Here is a 19372-nt window from a genome sequence, read left to right as displayed (position 1 = left end):
GATTCTCTTGTTGATACTTTTAACTGGAGCCTCTGTTGATCATTGCACGGTTTACTCTCCTCCCACTTTAAAATCTCCCCTAGAATCCTTTAGACTTCTTAAATGCTCACCTCTATTTATTTCACAGCAAATGTCTCCCATCTGATTGATGTGTCCATTCCTCTCTCCCATGATAAGAAAAGAACGAGCCTCAAAGGCTGCCACAGCTCCCGAGAGAGGAGAATACAAGTACTAGGTTCTCTGAACCAGTGTCTGAATGCTGAGGTCATATTGCTGCTTTTTCTCTTTCATGATATCACTGCACATCCCCTCATGCGGAAGAAGTTGCAGATTTCATGGTATTCACCTCTGTGCATGGCCTCTGCATATGTTTAGCAAAGGTCACATTCCATTATTAAAACCTGCCTCTCTTACTGGTGATGTCAAAGACCAGCCACTGAATCTCTCTCTTTGTGTTGCTCAGCAGACAGTAAATCCTTATTTGTAAATGTGAGCTCAAGGGCACTGTGATATGGTGCAGGGGTCTTGCCCTGTAACCAGCAGCCAGGAAACTAACCTTACTGTACATGAACAGGTGGAAGGGTTTGGGATAACAGGAAGGTGCCTAAGCCTGGACCTAACTTCGAGTGCATGTAAGACATGTTAAGTCACCGGAACAGCTCTGGTGATTACAATTAGGATGAGCTACACTGCAGAATCAGGCTATAGGAGCTAAAAATATGGACTGTGGAACTAAATGGTAGAAATAGCATGATCATTTTCAAGAGTACTTTGCTCTTTAATAGCATATAACAATCACTTTTTCAGTGTGTTCATGTTGTTAATGCAACACTCCTAACTTTACAGGCAAGAGAATTCAAGCTGTAAAACATGACGAGATCCAGGTTCACAGCTTTTGAGGCAACTTGGCCTTTCTCTCCTAGTCAAAGAACAGCAGGACTTAAAATGTCCAAAGTGTAAAGGAGATTATGCTTATTCATCTTAGTAGCTGAAACACAGCTGTGGGGCAAAAGCGTGGAAATGAATCAAGTGAATGATTAGCAATTAATGAGGCTCTCTCTCCCATCACACACTTATGTCAATAGTCTTCTATTATTGTGCTGGCACCTGGGAAGATAGGCAGGTAACTCATAGGCTTCTATAGTAGCTGAAATGTATGTTTTCAATTACAAGAGCTGTCAGCTTGTCACTTCTTTCTGCTCGGTTTCTGTGATAGCAGCTATTCCAGGGCACCCTTCTGAGTAGAAATTTTCCAAAACTAAGTGACAAAAATAATTTTGTTCATCAATAAAAACATAATAACAGAACAATCATCTGAAGAGAAAGACAGTGCTTCAGAAACTAACCCTCTTGCTGGGGGGCTGAAACTTGCCGCCACCACCAAAAAAAAAAGATAATTCACAGACAGGCTGTTTGTCTGCTTTTATTTCCTTATCATTGTCATAAGTACAGAAACACACAGCATAAAGTACTGATACATCAGCATCTCAAATGTGTTGGTCTCCTACAGATGCTACATGAATCATGCTTATTGTTTTGCAACTAGTCATGGGCATTTTTATGTGTGAGCAAGACTTTGGGGTAACCTTAATCCTTCTATGGATTATGTAACAACACATATGAAGAACTCCGAATGGAGCAGGTTAAAGGAGGGGAGGAGGATCCTAGTTTTTGCTTTGCCTGATAGTTAAGAACTGCTTAAACAACCATCAGGGTCAGCCTTACATGCTGTATGAATGGAGTGCTATGAAAGCATTCATACAAAAGTGCTTACCCTCAGCTACTGGAGTTGGAATCTTAAACAGTTTTTTCCCTAAGATGTCAGTAAATCTTTCCATCAACTCGCCATTCTTCTTCAGTAATATGTTTGTCACTTAAACAGAAGAGAAGAACTAGCTGAGAGTGTCTTGTCTCAGTTTATATGTTGCTGATTTGGTAACAAAGTATTTACTAGTAATTTTTTCCTTTATACTTTTTCTCTTCTCTTATCGGTAATGCATCACCATCTTATAAAAGACGTTATGATATATACTCCAGATCTAGCTAATCTGTCATAGCAGCTTTTATTTATTCACTGTGGTGTGTAAGCATAGATGTATTTGGATGAATTGTGCCATGCCCTCTGCAAATACCCCTTTGTCATTCCCGTTTATTGACAAGATCTGTTTCACTTATGAAGACTTTTGCCTTCACAGCTAAGAAAAGTTAAAAGAACAAATTGCATTTATGATCTGGTATTATCTGGTGTGTGAGGATATAGTAGTTTTAATGGCAACAGGGAAGGTGTTTTGGAGGAAATTGTAGTGCACCAGTTTTTTACCTCTAGAGAGCTGGTTTCATTTTAGTCTTTGGTGAACGTCAGCGTACACTGTAAAGCTACTAGCAATCGGCAAATTTGGGATGAGTGTCAATTATTATTATTGTTATTTGCTGCTTCCACCACCGGGTTGCTCAGAGAGCCCACAGTCTCTGAGAAGGGCTCAACTTAGTCATGGGTTTAGAATAGGGCTCCTCAAAACTTCAGGACCAGCAGGCCAAAATGACACAGCTCAGTCTGAGGTGGGGCACTCCTTCCAACCTGGCTGCCACCAGCCACTGCTGCTGCTTCCTGCCAAGCCCCGCACTGCTGAAATGCCATGGAAGCCCTGGCTTTCTGAGCTAGAGAGAATGGCCCTGTGGGCTTGATCCAGCCTGCGGGCCAGAAGTTACTGATGCCTGGTTTAAAATGTTACCACCTTCCTCAGCAGAGCAGAAGTGCCCAGCAGTGCTGCTTTCTGAAGGACCCAGAATCCTTCATAGGGTCAGTTTCCAATTCATACTGTGCTGCCGTGATGACCCAGTCATGAGATCCCAATGCATCCTAAACTGCTGGTATTATTACTAAGATGCTAGTTCTTGAAAATGTTACTTGGTGCTTTTTTTTTTCCAGAAAAAGCTCTCTCTGACTCACATTTAAGGTGTAAATCTCAGTTTTATGCTCAAGCATAGCATATGTTAATTTGCCATTCAAGCTACGTGAAATATGAATGTGTGTAGTGTGACATTACATCTCTCCGTTAAAGGTTTTTAATTTCATGATTTGCTTATTTTATTTACGTCGTTCTCAAGGATTGAGGTGAGTGCAGCCCAACCTTTGAATCCAGTTACTTCCAGTCTTTGGATCTAGATCCCAAATTCCCCTCATTTGTCAGCTCCTGCCAAACTCTTGGTATGATGCACATACTTGGAAGTTTCAGAAACTTTGAGCACCATCTGTACTTTGCAGCTGGTTGATTTGAGTTGTCCTAAGGGACATTAAAATGTTCTGTTTCTTTTTGCTTTGCTGGGCATATGTTGTGCCTGATTTTGTATGGAATTTTTATTATTTTGCTTTCCTTGGCTTCTAAAAAATCACTTTACCTGCCCTAGAAAGTGCCCTGTAGCTTCTGAGGGGAAAAACATAATCATGTTATTGGGCAAGTACAGCTATAACTAGATTATCCTGTGTTGCACTATTTTATTCTTTAACTGCTTCCAAGTCTTGTACTGAATATAATGAGTTACAAGCACAGGTATTATAGTGGGAATTGATTTTTTCACATATGAATGGATGAAAGATCAATACTAATCATTTAGATTTCTGTGTCTGCCTATTAATGTTGTATATCCCTTGTTCAGCGCAAGGAGTAAGTAATAGGCCTTTTATTTAAACCATGTTCCCAAAGATTCCTATGAAAGTGGTGCTGTGACACATGCAATCAATGGCAGACTACACTGGCTGTACATGTACATGCAGTCTGCAACAGGGCACATACAGGTAATCACAGACTGCATGCAAATATATACCATTACATGCAGACTGCAGCACATGATGTGTGCTGCACATACAGCCATTCACGGTCAATGACTGATGATGACAGTATTCATTTACTCAACCATTGACACAACTACATAGCTCCCAGAGATCATGGAGCCTATGTGGACACCAGTCCTGCACACATTGCTCCATTATGGACTCTCAGTTCCACCTGATTCAAGGCCTTTAGACTGGGATGTTAGTCAGGACTAAGTTGGACCAGGTCTGTTCAAACTATAGGTCACTCTGACAGAACCTGGAGCTGGACGGAGGTGCAGGACCTGTCTGGTTTCAAATGTCCTTATAGACTCAGAACTCAGCCTGGGTTTTGTCAATGTGCTGGCTAAGGGTCACTACTACCTGCAGTGAATCTGGGCCCAGTTTAAAGGGAATGTGCTGATTTCTGAGTTCAGGTCCTGACCTATTCTAGCCTTTGGGCGTTCTAGTCAAATGAGGACTCCACCTTTGAATATCCCACTGAAACACACTTAGCAAAACAGCTCAGGTGTTAAGATTAGTGTTGCACATGACAGCTCACTACTCATATGGTGCATGCAATCCCAATATTGTCTTTCCATTTGCCCCTGAACAGCGACCCTTCATTTTGGGGAGTGTCCTTTAAGTGAGCATCCTCTGTTCTGCTCTGGAGTAGCAAACGCTCAGACAAGACTTGGAGCAAAGCGCAACTAAGTCAATAAAACTGGATTCTAAAATGCCATTTAATCCCCAAGGGAGAAGAATTCTATCCTGAGCAGAAGTTGAAGCGCTGACTGACTGGTGCTATCCAAATAGATGATATTTTTAACAGAGTAGATGGAGCAGAACAGCAGCCTCCTCCAGAGATGTAGGGGATGGGCAAATCATTCAAATGCCTTGTCACAAGTCTGCACAGTAATTTTCAAGCTATCAATAAAACCTTGTGGTGAAGGATTGTTTGTGTGTTGTGAACAGATTCTAAAATTCACAAGAATAAGGAGTTTGCATTGTTAAATTATTCAAATAAATGCAGACAAATTAAATGAAAACCTCCATCTAATTATAATTAAGAGCGCTCATTTCAGTGAACACACAGCCATTTTCTTTAACATTTCATATTTGATACTGGGAGATTCACTCTTGCATGCTTCAAATTTATATAGCTCAAAGATAAAACCACTTGGTTGTACTAACCACCAAACCCAGGATGCGACTTTATTTTAGTTTTTATATAATGCTTGTGAAGAAGAGCTTCTGGCTGAATTTGAGTAATGGGATGTTGGATTTACAGAAATTTGTTCATTTAGTAGGCTCGTGAAATATCCACTGAACAGACAGCTCAGTAGTTTTCAGAAGACAAATGGGAATTTTCCACGCAGACAGTACAAAGCTGGAACAAAACTGATTTATCCGCCTCCAGGTATCTTCAGGTTTTTGGAGATCAGACATGCAAATGTGGTGAGTTGATTGCATTTTAGAGCATAAACAGGACATAATAGGCACACCAAAGAGCAGTCTGTCATGTGAAGCTTGTATTTAGCAGCACTTGCAAGGTCACTTCAAAGTGGGGTTCCCCGTTTTACTCTTCTGTCCATCTCTGACTCAAGAAGAGACGAAATAGTTTATTGATTTGTAAAATAAGCAGACATAAGTGTGCGCAAGAGTCCTTTAAAATTGGTGTTTAGGCAGGATTGGCTTCTTATTTCTGCATGTGTGTGTACAGTGCCTACTATGATGGAAAATGGGCACTATTACATCAGTGCACTTACACCAGTAAATGAATATGTGTGGCAATAGTTGTTAATGAGTCAGGCTCCCAACTTAAGATGAGGCACTTAACTCTGAGTGAAATTCAGCGGCGGTAGGAGTCTGATTCCTGTGAAACAGAGCTGTGGCTTTGATGCAAATCCTGAGTAAGAGGCAGCATGTTGCTGTGGACTGGGTGCGTCCAGTGCAGTCTGCATTCTCCAGTGCACTGGCATAGCTGAGCTTGCCTGGCTGGCGGAAGGGGGGCTCCCAGCCCACTGCCCTCTCCTGCCCCAAGTGCTAATGCGGGAGACAATGACTGGAACCTGCTTCTCCTTCTGTGCTCTGAGCTTGATGCAGGGAACGTGTCCCTCTGCTCCACCCGCTAGCTGTGCCACGAGCCGGTTAGGAGTGACGTGAACACTGATGAAGAGGCTGCGGACCCTAGCAGTTTTCATTTCTTTTGCTGGTTCATTACCAGCACTGAACTGGGGAGATGATACAGAGAGAGCTCCAGAGCCCTTTGAGATCTACTAATGGAAAAAGCTGTAGGAGAGTTAGCTATAATGATGGTGACAGTAGTGATGACTTCACTTCACAAATATGCTTCTGCCATCATCAAGGGAACTGGTGCTCGAAGACGTTTAGCCAGAGGTCATTTGGTTTATGAACCCATTGCCGGAGTGATTGAAGGTGATAGCAAGCAAAAAAAAAAAAAAAAAGGAATTTCTAAACGAGGTTCAGCCGGGCTGACTCGGGACTGAAGCAGGGGGGTTGGTGGAAATGGCCTGAACTGTTTCCATGCAAAGGGCTAACAGGTCTCACAGCTTCAGAATCGAGGCTCAGGCTGATCCATAAGGAGCTGCGCTCACAAGCCACCACTCACTGATTACACAGAGTGCAGCGGCGTCCCGGGAAAGGGCTGCCTGTAAGAGGAGACTGACGTGTGGCCGTGACCGGTGACAGACAACAGACCTGAACAAACATGTGTAGAGAGAGAGAAAGAACGCCCCCCCTCACTTCTCTCCCCCCAGGCATGATGGAGGCTCAAAGACATTTGACATCAGCATGGTTCAAGAACATCTTACTTCAGATCTGATTGCCTCAGCAAGTCCTTGGCTTCCATTAAACAGCATGGAGTTGTCCTCCATTGTGGAGACATGGCTGCCTTTGAAAAAGAGTTTGCCTCTGACAAAAATGGTGTTTCCAGGACTGAAAACCTCCTCAGAACTTGTGAAATGTGAAATCCATTTCATGTTGAATGTTATTCATGTTAATACAAGGCAGAAAAGTGAAGCAGAGTGTGCTTGGAAATCCATCCTGGCTGGCAGAAAATCACCTCTAAGTGACAATGCCTTGAGCAAGCTCGGTGAATTCCACAGCTCTGTCCCTAAGAAGCAGAAAACATTGACAATGTCCCCTGAGGTATCCTATTTGAATCCTGATCCACCACCATGGCTATAGGACAAAATACTATGATTTTACCTATTGGTGCCACCTATCTGTATGTCCCGATTGCAATCAAGAGGCCATCCCAGGCGTAATGCAACATCAAAATCAAAGAAAACCAGAGCTTGATGGGTCCTCAGAAGGTAACCTAGTCCAGCCTCTTGTTCACCACAGGCTTGTTCCTCACTAAACCATCTCATCCAAGTGTCTGTCTAACATACTCTTGAAAATTTCCAAGGATGGAGATTCCACATCCTCTCTAGGTAGCCTGTTCCAATGCTCACCCACCCGCTTAGTGAGGAAGTTCTTCCTAATATCCAACCTAAATTTCCCCTGCCGCAGTGTGAGACCATTGCTCCTAGTCTTGACCCCTTCAGCCACAAAGAAAAGTCTATCTCTGTCCTCTTCATAACTACACTTCAGGTATTTGAAGAACATTATCAATTCCCCACATAGTCTTCTCTTCTCCAGAACAAATAATCCAAGTTCTTTCAGCCTTTCCTCATAAGTCATGTTTCCCAGACCTCTAATCCTCTTTATTGCTCTCTGCTGGACTCTTTCTAATCCATTTGCATCTTTCTTGACGTGCAGGTCCCAAAATGGTACTGCATTACTCCATTGTGAAGCCTCACCAGCTTTGAATAGAGTGGCAGAATCATTTTCCTTGATTTGCCTGTTAGTATACTTGGTATGCTATTGGCTTTTTTGCAAGAAGAGAATACTGCTGGCTTCTATTCAGCTTATGGTCCACTGTAATGCCAGGTTCTCTTCTGCAGTACGGCACCCTAGCCTGTCATTCCCCAGTCTATATTAGCATTTGTCTTTGCTGAATTTCATCTGATTAATTTTGAACCATTTCTCCAGTTTATGAAGGTTATTCTGGATACTAGCCCTGTTCCCCAGAGCATCTGTAATATGTACGAGAAACTAAAAACAGCAATTTCAAGGAGAATAGAATAGTAGGTACAATCATTCTGCACCAATATCAAATGAGATCATAGCCAGGTGTGTCTGGTTCTCTGTTTTTTTCTTGATGTTTTCAATCCTGAGAACCATGGTAACTTATCTGACAAACAATGGGACGTGTACTTATAAGTTACTTATAAAGAACTCAGTTATATATATATGGTCCTGAGAAAACTTGGACACGTCTAAAGGAATGCTGGCACATAGAGACATAGCATGAAGTCATCTAAGTCTAAAAGCACCCATGTGTGATCTCAAACAAGGCTATTCAGTCCAAGTTTTAACCTGAAAAGTACTTGCTGTGAGTTCTTGGGGTGGGCATTATCTTTGTTTTATGTTTGTATAGCACCTAGCACTAGGGGAGGGGATGACTCCTAAGTCCTATGGTAATACAAATTATTGTTCTTAATAGTAATAATACTTATAATAACAGCAGCAGCAACAACAACAAGTATACCTCAACTACAGCTCTCCCATGAGAGGAAGGGCTAAAGCCATAATTTAAAGTAAAAAGGTAACATCTATGGTCTTTCAAGTGATGCTGTTTGAAGGGGATATGGGGGTCATGTGCTTGGATCTCCTTTGGATGCTGAAGTAATCACACCTCTTGAATCCTCAACCTCTGCTGAGGGTTGTTAACAAGAGAGCTAAGTGAGCCAATTTCAGTGGAGGATTTTGTAATATTGGCCCTGATCACAACACCTGCATCGATTCTTTTCTAGCACATTTAATTCCTTTCTGAACATTATTCTACCACCAGGTAGAAATGAATCCCAGTCACTAGAAAGCTGGCTTGGGCTTTCACAGTGAGTTGGAGCTAAACTAACTACATTGGCACCTTTCCAGGCCATGAAACCTCCAGCCCCTCTTGGCTTATTAACTTCTTTTTTTGCTGGTTGACAACCCAGAGACAAGAAGCTGAAAGAAGTGTTGTGACAATGCAGTAGACACAACTCATTGTACTATCTCTACACAGTCTGTGTTCTTACCTTTCTTGCGGGGAGATGAAAGCTCACAGGAGACAGTTCAACTTCATTAACTATTTCAGCCTATCCACCTCTACCTGCCTTGCTGCCCCTGCAAGAAGATGCCCAGGGGAGGGCAGCCTTCTGAAATTAATGCTGTGATAACTCCAGTTAAGCATCCCAGCACTGGACCATCCGGTCCCTTTGATGGATATGGATGGCCTGCATTTCACTGATGGGTGAGGGGGGAAAGCTGTACTCATAACTCCCTTTAGGGACCAATGACTCACCCTGTAACTATCTGAAAAATATGTCTGCTTCTTTCAAATAGCCAGTGTTTTCTTTCCAAATGTTCACCTCCTCTCTGGCCAGTGATGATTATTTCTTGCATTCTCCATGGGGGATAAGTTTTTCCATCCCAGCCAAGGGTAAGAGTAAAGGATTTTCTTTGATTTTTACCAATTCATTACATAGAAGGGAGAGAGAAATATGTGTACTGTACTAAAAATTTAGCTCAGGATGTAGACTTGAATAATTGGTTAGGCTGTTCCTTTCTGTCTGGATTTTCCACTGAAGGCAATCTGTATTTTACAAACTGAAACAAAAGAAAAGCCAGGTTATGTTTTTTCCTTTCCACCCACACTCTTAAATTGATGATCAAAAGGTTTTATTTTAATCACATGCCAGTTTTACAGTGGTTTAACTTTGTTGAATCTAGTGGAGTTATGTGTCAGCAAGCATTTAGTCAGATTCTGATTGGCTATTAACTATGTTCCTGTCTTCTGTTGTGAATTATTTATGAAAACTCGTGGGAATGGATCTTTGTTTATTCAAAAATCAGGGGAATGTTCTTGGTAAAACTACCTATACTCTCACACATCTGATTAATTCATCATTATTTCTTGTTTGTAATTCATTATTTGTTTTTATGCTTAAGAGGTTCCAGGCATCCAATCAGAGAGTTGAATCAATGCCATGTCACATAAGTCACCAATCACAGAGCCTGAACAAGAAATGGTAACTAGCAGATACTGGAGGTGACTGCAATCCACATAACCATAAGCATTGTTCAGCTAAAAGCATTCAGTGAATAGTTGCAAATAACTAATACATTTGTAGAAATCAGAATTGGTTCATGAATGATTCATTAAAACTAGGGAAATTAATTCAGAGGTTCACTTATTCATAATGAATAATGCATCTCCCTCTAATATATTTAGGAGAACTGCTGTATAATGTAATTCTCAGACCAGGTCTATAATCTGTAAACCTGACAAAACCTGGACTAGGAATAAAATGTGCTATTTGTTGCAAAAGCTGAAAGGCCTGTACTGAAATGATTTGATGAGAGAATGAGCTGAAATCTCTGACCAAGTTCAAATGCATTTCTTATTCATGAAATGACTTAAATTAATCTATCCTGTAGAAATGGATTGCCAGTTCATATCCCCAGGAAAACAGGAAGCCCAATGGAGATAGTTATTGAGACTTTCAGCATCCGAAAAGAAAGCTTGAAACTTCTTCAGAACAGGGTGTGGTATCTTTCCTCCAGCCCATCATCTGCCCATCCGTGGCAGCAGCTCAAAAAAAAGGGCAGAAATGTATTCCGCATGAGACGATATTAACTCCTTGGTAGCTGTGATCTGAGCAGAAGTACTCTTTCTGGCAGTGTAACAACTCCTCTTGGCTTTTCAACTTGGACTCTTCATCTGTTGACCATCAGGGATTTACCTTGCCTTTGGTATTAGGAGGCTTTAGCTGAGGGTCAACCATTTGCCAGCATTCTTGGCGGCAGGTAGTGGTATTTCAACTCTGCAGCACTATCTTTACAGCGTATTAACATGCGTGTGTCTATATTAGTGCACACGCCTAGGTCCCTTTTTTGTTGGTCTGTATTCTGTATGCCATCTTTGTTAAACCTCGCTTTCTCCAAATATTTATGTTGGCCTTTTAATACAGTGTGGGTTTATTCTCTGCCAGCTTGTAGAGGAGGCATTTACTATGAAGATATCAGGGGCACTCCTGGTTTTGTTGCTTCTGGGGGAAGCAGTGTCTCAAAGCAAACGTCAGTCCAAAGCTAATGTGAAGACTCCTGCCCAGAGTCGAAAGGGTCTGAATGCTGCCGGGGAACTGGCACAGACTGCTACTGAAGAGGACACCTTCATAGGAGTTCTTCCTCCTGTGCGAGATGCTTTGGCATTACAGCTAAGAAGCCCCTCACTAGCCCCTTTGCCTGCTTTGAAGGCCCTGAACAACATGAAACTTTTCTTTCTGAGGAACAGTGGGGTCACCTGTAATGATGGGACAGCAGCTGGGTAATGTTCACTTACATCTCGCGTGCTTTTACAGACAATGCAAAAGCCCAAAATAACCTGCCTGGTGTTCACACTTCTTTCCCACCACTTGCAGATACTACTTAAGGGAGAGCAGAGGGAGCAAGAGGTGGATCATATTCTTAGAAGGTATGGTAGGGAACAAAAATGCAGTAGTAAGACAAACTGATCTTGCTTCTGAACTCACATATATTAGGGGGTATGAATCTTTTTTACCTCTGTCCAGGTGGCTGGTGCTGTTATAATAAAGAAACCTGTGATACCAGATATAAGAATATCCGCCGTTTAATGAGCTCCTCTGACTGGCCCCAAACAAAGAAAGGTATTCTCTGCAATTGCTGTATCACTAATGGATTGATATAGTTATTACAGTTCTCTGAAAATTCAGGGGATGGATTCAGATATCAGTTAAAGTGCTGTAGTTCTGGAGTAAGTTCACTGAAGTTGGTGGTGATATTCATCTAGATGGTTAGTGATATAGCTGAGAAGAGAAGCAGGGTTAGTGGTCTGGGCAGTGATTTCATCCCTGCACTTCTGTAATTTGGACACAGCAGGGCTGGAGTTCAGTGGGAGCAGGTCACGAATCCTCACTGGTGGGGAGACTTCTGAGGAAAGACTGCACAAGAGAGGTAGGCTTTTAGGCAGGATTTCAAGGAGCAGCAAGGGGGGTTGGACATCCCCAAGCACAGAAGTTGCCATAAAAGAACGGAGCAAAGAGAGGGCTTCCCCCTGCCAGGTAGCGAGCCCTATGGCGTGTGTGGCAGTGCACCCAAACACCTCTTTACCTCTAAGCCTGTGAGCAGTACCGTTGAAGGCAGCAGGGTTACCCTCTGGATCTAAAGGGAAGCACATGTGTGAGTCCTTTTCCATTCAGGTCAGTGCTCAACTGAGCTAGGAGGACTCTGAGGAATGGGAAGATATCCTGATCTCAGTGGTGTGGAGGTGGGGTGGTTATTCAGAGCCTCCATGATGAAGAAAATGAACTTGAACTTCATGTAGAAAGAAATGGGGAGGAAGTGAAGGAGCAAGGTGTGTGGGTGACAAGCTATAAAGGGGGACGAAAAGGAGTGGACGCTGCGAGGTACTTGCAGGGGGTTTGTTTGGTTCCCAAAGCTGAGAAATGTTGCTGTGCTCAGCCTGGTTTTATGAGATGGTGACTGGTACCTCTCTGTGTTGTTTTGTTTGTGATTTGTGATTCCAGGCACGGGCATCTTGTCTGCTCAGATGGAAGAAAGCCCACACTGGTGGAACGCCAATGCCGTGTAAGGACCTTCCTGAGTGCTGTACAACTGCTAAATTGCCAGTTCCTTCCCTGACTGCTAATTGCATGATCTAACATTGCGAGCAACACCTCCTGTCATTCTGGGGATAGCTGCAGCTCCTCATGAAAGGCTCCTTCTCTTATGAAAGTACTGCTGGTTCTGCACTGCTACATCCATCATGGGGCTGGGATATCTGGGTCCCACATCATTTCTGGGACAAAACCTTGGATCCATAGTTCTTGCATCTTCCCACAAGAGACCCCTTGCCAGATAGCCAGGAATTGGCCAAGACCCCTGATCCATTTAGCAATATGGGGGAGGGCAAGGTGGTAGTGGGCCCCGAACATAATGGTATGAGCCCTATCCTGGATCATCCCTGTGCAGAGCAGATAGGTGATGGGTAAAAAGCAGATGTTTCTCTAGTCTGTTTAGGAGCTGTCTGGTGGCTTTGCTGATGCTATGTGTGTGCTTTCCCTTTGCTGCCTTTGTTTAGGTTTGTGCCTTACTGCTCTAGTGATATCTGGAGTGGGACTCTGCCCAAATCTCGACAAGGTATGCTGCTGTTTCTCTCCTTCATCCTTTAATATGTCCTTTCTGGAGTCACTTTAATTGGAGATCTTTTCTTCCAGCAGACTATGCCTTCATGGGATCTTTGATTATCCAGGAGGTGATTAAGGACCTGGTCCCCAAGGGAATTAAACATGCTAAAGTGGTCCTCCTTGCTGGGGCAAGGTAAGAATAGGACTAGAGATGGAGGTTTTTGGTCAAAATGTGTAGTGGGAAAGGAAAACTCTTTAAAAAAAATACCACGTGTGAGCATTGTTAGTAACAGTTCATATTTCAGCTGAACCTAGAGGTGCTACGTGAGGTCAGGTCCCGATTATGATGGTAACTCACAACATGGGGAGAGAAAAGAGTTTGTACCCTACTCAGATAAATCAGACAAGGAAGGCGGGGGGTGAGGGGGTGGAGGGAGAAACACAGGTACAGGGAGTTGCCAAAGCAGGACCAAGACCCAGGTTTCCCTGAACCACATTACCTTCCTAAACACTCTCCTTTTGCAAATATGCCCTTTCATTTATTTTGTGTTAGCAAAGCCTTGTCTGAGCCTATTGGTGAAGATGTCTTCTATACCTCTTATAAGAAATGAGACCTCTTCAGAGCAGTGGCTCAAATCTTCTACATCCTTCAGTAAGCCTGGTGTTTTGGTCTCTTGCTCCAGCTACAGACTGCAGAGTTTTCTGTGCAAGGGATGTGTTGGATGTTGAGTGGCCTTATGAAATGGATTAGTGCTCCAAACTCCGCTGAAGTCGGCATGCAGACTGCATAGCTGTAGTACTTGAATCTGGACAGAGGCTCTGATCTAAAGCCCACTGAAGTCAGTGGGAGTCAAGTGGTTAGTCCAGTTCCCAATATCAGCATCACAACAAATGCCATCACATGGCCACTAGTGGGTCTCTCTTTGGCAAGTTAAACAGAGAGACTATGAGGTGAATGAGCCCAAGGCCTCAGATAATCTGTTCAGCCTGAGGTTTTTGCACATGGACAAGGAAGGGGTGGGGGAGGTATAAACTGCATCTGCTTTGCAGGGAAGTGAGGGGCTCTGGTTTCCAGGGGAGGCTACTGAACACTGCATGAGCCACAATATTTGCAAAAATGCAATTAGTGAATGCGAGAGAAAGGTTGGAAGGAAAAAGCTTGATGCCTCCTTTCATTTCTAGGATATGCTGCAAAAATTTCAGTCAAAAACCTCTTTGTTTCTGCTGCTGTGTCCTGGTGGCTCTCAGGCAGGTGGGATACAATAGCAGTGGGGCTTTAAGGTGCATTACTCAGAACTCATGTATTTGCCAAGGATGGCATTAGTGAAGATGCTGTCAGCCTGTGGAGCTGCAGGGCACTGTATCAGGGAGCCACATAACCAGTGCATTTCCTCTCTTCAGTGCTGGTGGGACAGGTGTGCTACTGAACCTGGAGAGGGTGGCTGCCCTGCTGGAGGAGCTGGAGGCTGAGGCAGTCCAGGTCAGAGGGCTTGTAGACTCTGGTTGGTTTCTTGACATTAATCATCCAAGACAATCTGACTGCTCAGATGCTGCCTCCCATGCCCCGACAGATGCAATCAAGAAAGGACTCAGGTACTTGAGCCTGTAGGTTGTAACCCTCAGGTATATTCTTGCTTTGCTTGCAAAACCCCACAGATGCAAATGTCTTGCAACCCCAACTTGCGGGAAGAAAAACCCACAGCATGCTTATAGGCTCGGCAGTGCTACGCTGGCTAGCACTACAGACAAAAGGGACTTGGGGGTCATGATTGACCACAAGATGAACGTGAGCCTTCAATGTGATGCTGCGGCTAGTAAAGCGAGCAAAATGCTGGCTTGCATCCATAGAAGCTTCTCAAGCAAATCCCAGGATGTCATTCTCCTGTTGTACTCAGCCTTGGTGAGACCGCAGCTGGAGTACTGAGTCCAGTTTTGGGCTCCACAATTCAAAAAGGATGTGGAGAAGCTTGAGAGAGTGCAGAGGAGAGCCACACGCATGATCAAAAGTCAGGAAAACAGACCTTATGACGAGAGGCTGAGAGCCATGGGACTCTTCAGCCTGCAAAAGCTCAGGCTCAGGGTGATCTGGTGGCTGCCTATAAGTTTATAAGGGGTACCCAACAGGATCTGGGGGAACATTTGTTCACCAGAGCACCCCAAAGGATAACAAGGTCGAACGGTCACAAACTCGTCCATGACCGTTTCAGGCTGGACAAAAGGAGGAACTTTACTGTCCGAGCCCCCAAAGTTTGGAGTAGACTGCTGCCGGAGGTGGTTCAAGCACCTACTTTGAACACCTTCTAGAGACATTTGGATGTTTATCTTGCTGGGATCCTATGACCCCTGCTGACTTCCTGCCTGTGGGGCAGGGGGCTGGACTCGATGATCTTCTGAGGTCTCTTCCAGCCCTAATGTCTATGAAATCTATGAACTACTACCTGACCTCCACCTTCAGCCCAATGAGAAGCAGCACAAGTGCTTAGATTAGCACCTGGGATGAGTGCATGCATATATATTTTGCAGATGCAGCTTAAAATGTAGGTTTCTGTCAATGTCTTATAATGCATGTGTGGTCATGTCCTTGGTCAGGGGCCCCACTCCACTTTGGGTGAAAAATAGTCATTTATGTTTTCTAAATAAGAGAGCTTTCTTTGTTCTGAGCACCATGCCATGCCTATCTTAGGCTGCCATGGGAAGCTACATGGCAGGTTCCTCGTATTCATCTTCTCACCCAGACAATTTTCATTTGGGATGATGAGCACAGATATTTCTTTACATGTTAGTTCCAAGTAACAGCATCTCACTCCTCCCTTCTTGTGTCCTGGCCATCTTGTTTCAGGATGTGGAATGGGATCCTCCCAGAAAAATGTAGGCAGCAGTTCAAGAAGGCTGATGAATGGCAGTGCTTCCTCGGGTACCGGCTGTTCTCATCCTTGAAATGTAAGTGCATCTTCTCTCAGGGCCTGACCCTGCTCCTCCATTGCCATTAACTGAGGCCACACACTTCTGAAGCTCTTTGGGGCAGTGAGAATCTTTTATTCTGTGTTTGCATTATCATCATGGGACCTTAGTACACAACTAAGATTGCTGGGCACTCTGCTAATATAGTAGCAGTAGCGATAAGGGTTGCAGGATCTGGCCTTGAGTGGTAGAGTCAAATACTGACTCCTTTCTAGGACTTTTTTCTTCCTTTACAGCTCCAGTTTTTGTGGTCCAGTGGCTGTTTGATGAAGAACAGATGAAATTGGAAAATATCCATCTCAGCAGCCAGTCTCTGGAAGAAAATCAATGGAACTATATACAGAACCTCGGACGCGAACTTAGGAACTCACTGCGCGATGTCCCGTCAGTATGACACTACTTTGTTTGGGATAAAATCCCCCAGGCTGGCGTCTGTTCTTGGCTATCCATCACACAGAGTGTGACTAAAGGCAGAGAGTGAACCATAAAAAGAGGATGTGTGTTCATCATCTAATCTTGATCCCTGATGGCATAGAAACCTAACACTTGTTAGATATATTTATTTTGCACCAAATATTAGCATCCTATTGAAATTGTATTGGTTTGGATTTTTAAAAAGCTTTTCCTGCACAAAATACATTTAAAAGTATGGGGTCTGACCAAACTCCCAAACACCCTTCCTCAAGTTGGATAGCATCTTACACTTATTAGGACCAGTGGTTACCTTCTGCTGTTAGGTGCTACTCTAGAACAGATATTCAGCTGCATGGAGCTCACTGGAGCGCTGACAGTTTATGCCTATTGAGGATTTGCTGCTTTGTGAGGCAAGGCATTTCAGTCTGATCCACTGAAAAGGGGGGAATGGGACCAGACCCATGAATGGCATATTGGGATGATGATGGGAGATGCTTGCAGTAAGTAGACAGTGAAGAGTGTATTGTGTTTCTCTTGACTGTGTTTCTCTCTCACAGGGCCGTGTTTGCACCTGCCTGTCTGTCTCACACGTTGATTACAAAAAGGTGAGCTAAGATACTTAAGTCTTTTCCTTGCCCTACTGGACCTCACCTAATGGGATAAAATGCCTGTTATTCTTCCAAGAATTAGATCAGGTTGTGAGTTCTGTGCTGAAATTGTACACATATGAATCCCATTTGCAGCCCTCCTCTCATCTTGTTAAATACCTTCTTTAGGAACTTGCCTTTGCCCCCTTTAATGCTCAGGTTGATTTCTGCAGATATTTAGCAAAATGAAGTGAATGGGTGCTGATGTGTCTTGTTGTGGCTCAACTGAATGCTCATTAGGAGGATTGTTTCAGCACTTAATTAAATTAATCAGGAGCATTCCTGGCACAAAGCTCTGGGTCCAGCTGTGGCTGTAGGACTGGGCCTCAGGTGAACATCCTCAATGACTTCCATAATTTTTATGATATAAAAATCCAAATGGGAAGTATTTTGGAGCTGACCCCATGTCTATTGCTTGCTGGGAGTGTGATCGCCTCTGACACGTTCTTTCTCTCCTTTCTGTTTCATAGCTACTGGATGGAATTTCAAGTGAAAGGTGTCTCTTTGGCCAGAGCTTTGCAATGCTGGGAGAGGAGCCTTCAAGAAAGCAATAAAGGCCCAAAAGTTCCCCCTAGAAGCTGTCCCTTCCATCTGATTGATAGCTGTCCATGGCCCCACTGCAACCCCACCTGCTCAGCCCTGCCTGGGCACCCCACAGGATCAGAAGGGAGCTTCATGCAAACTTTATTAAGGTTGCGACTTGACGTCCCTAGGAAAGCTCAGGAGCTCAAGAGCTGACCCCAGTCAGCTAACAGGAATGTTCAGCAGTGGGGGCTAATGTACAAAACTGATGTCCACATGGATTTATCGCAGCTGAGTGGGAAATAGGGCAGGATGTTGAACAAAGTCAAGGATTTTACCATTATGGCTCAGGTTGAGAATATTGCAATGCTTGTGTTTTGCCCTTTGTCTGCTCATCATGACATGGTCAGCCCAGTTTTATACGCCTCTTATATTATACTTCTGCTGTTTCTGATCAGGCCAACTTACCATCTCATTTCCACCTCATGGGGTTTGTGTGACGCACACAAATTGTTTGGAAGGTACTATACTTTTTAGGTTTAGGGGTTTATGAACAAGGATGTGAACATTTTTTTTCACTTCCCTTTGCATTCTGAGTGTATGCTACCAGGTCACTGAAGGATTTCAATGAGTAGAGTGCTAATTTTGCATGATATCTTAATAAAGTCTGATATTCTGTTTAATTTAACTCCATACATTGCAAAGAAGATCATTAACGAAATAAAGAGAATGACCAAAACATTGACTAGGCTTTAGTCATTAGATGAATCAGATCAACCCCACTGTGGAAAATAAATTCAGGGAAGCAGGCCTGTGGAAAGGAGACCTCAGAGACTTTCTCCACACAGTTTCTCTAAGGTGTGCAATCAAGGTTTGCCTCCTTGAAGGGTAAGCAGAAGGTTCCTTCCACAGACTTGAGTAATGTACACTCAGCCACCAGGCTTTCCACTTGGAGACCTTGTGTGTCTTAACCCCAGCCTTAGAGACTGGAGGCAGGAATGGGCTAGTCTGACATCTTTCCCAGTGCACCTAGCCTTGGGACTTTGCAGTAGGGTTGTACAAAGCTTCGGTAGCCGATTCGATTCAGAGGAGATTCGGCCTGATTCAGCAGCTGAATCTCTGAAACCCATTAAAAGGTCCAAATTCAGTTGGAAGCATCCAACTCGATTCGGAAAGGTTCGGAGATTCGGAAGGCAGGCTTGCAGGAAATGGAAACTGAGAAGAGGGAGGAGGGAAAGACTGCTCTGCTATTGACATCTGTAGCTGGCCAGTGACTGTGATCTTTCCCCGAGTTTCCTTCCAATCACAGTGCTCTGGGGGAGGGACATAGAAACAGCATATAAGGCTGTGTGTGAAGTGATCTGTTTCTGTGCCATTTGTGAGCTGCATCTGTCTTGTAGCAGCAGCATCTGAAAGGCTCTGGCTTGGTAGCAGTAGCTAGTCTCTTGCTAGCAAGTTGTATCCAATCCTTTCCTACTTACTCTTGCCTACCATCCCTATTGTTATCCCTTTCAACTGATTCTTCCCCCAAAATCCTCTGATTTGGGTTTAAAAACCCGTTGTCAGTCTGAGAAAGCATCTGCAGTTGGTGTGTGCTCTTCCTGGATGGAAGGAACAGTAAAGAAGCCAGAGGCTGGTATGCATGCAAGAAAAGCAGTCAATGAAAATGGAAATTGAGGCATCAGGGGGTGAGACACAGGGTGGGAGGGAGCAGGGAAGGGGGATGTAGCAGGTAAAAGTGGAGAGGTACCTGGGGA

General features: G+C 43.8%; 1 protein-coding gene across 5 annotated transcripts; it reads left to right on the top strand.

Annotated features, from left to right (window-relative positions):
• The first annotated feature begins 7312 nt into the window (after positions 1-7312).
• On the top strand, positions 7313-19137 carry LOC102385203 (palmitoleoyl-protein carboxylesterase notum2-like). 5 transcript variants are annotated; one of them, XM_025207024.1, is made up of 11 exons: positions 7313-9365; positions 11347-11399; positions 11497-11592; positions 12472-12532; positions 13026-13084; positions 13162-13264; positions 14473-14664; positions 15911-16011; positions 16269-16416; positions 17004-17051; positions 17564-19137. In XM_025207024.1, the coding sequence occupies exons 1-11, from the start codon at positions 9334-9336 to the stop codon at positions 17829-17831; spliced, it is 1161 nt and encodes a 386-aa protein (XP_025062809.1). In that variant the 5' UTR covers positions 7313-9333; the 3' UTR covers positions 17832-19137. The 5 variants fall into 5 exon arrangements, with proteins under 5 accessions (XP_025062809.1, XP_025062806.1, XP_025062805.1 ...); XM_025207021.1 differs by having other exon boundaries at positions 7313-11252; positions 13165-13264; XM_025207020.1 differs by having other exon boundaries at positions 7313-11252.
• Positions 19138-19372: the final 235 nt, after the last annotated feature.

This window comes from Alligator sinensis, unplaced genomic scaffold (assembly GCF_000455745.1).
Source record: "Alligator sinensis unplaced genomic scaffold, ASM45574v1 scaffold330_1, whole genome shotgun sequence".
Classification (NCBI taxonomy): domain Eukaryota; kingdom Metazoa; phylum Chordata; order Crocodylia; family Alligatoridae; genus Alligator; species Alligator sinensis.
The sequence above is the reverse complement of the archived record's forward strand: the minus strand, read 5'-3'. Positions and strand labels throughout refer to the sequence as shown.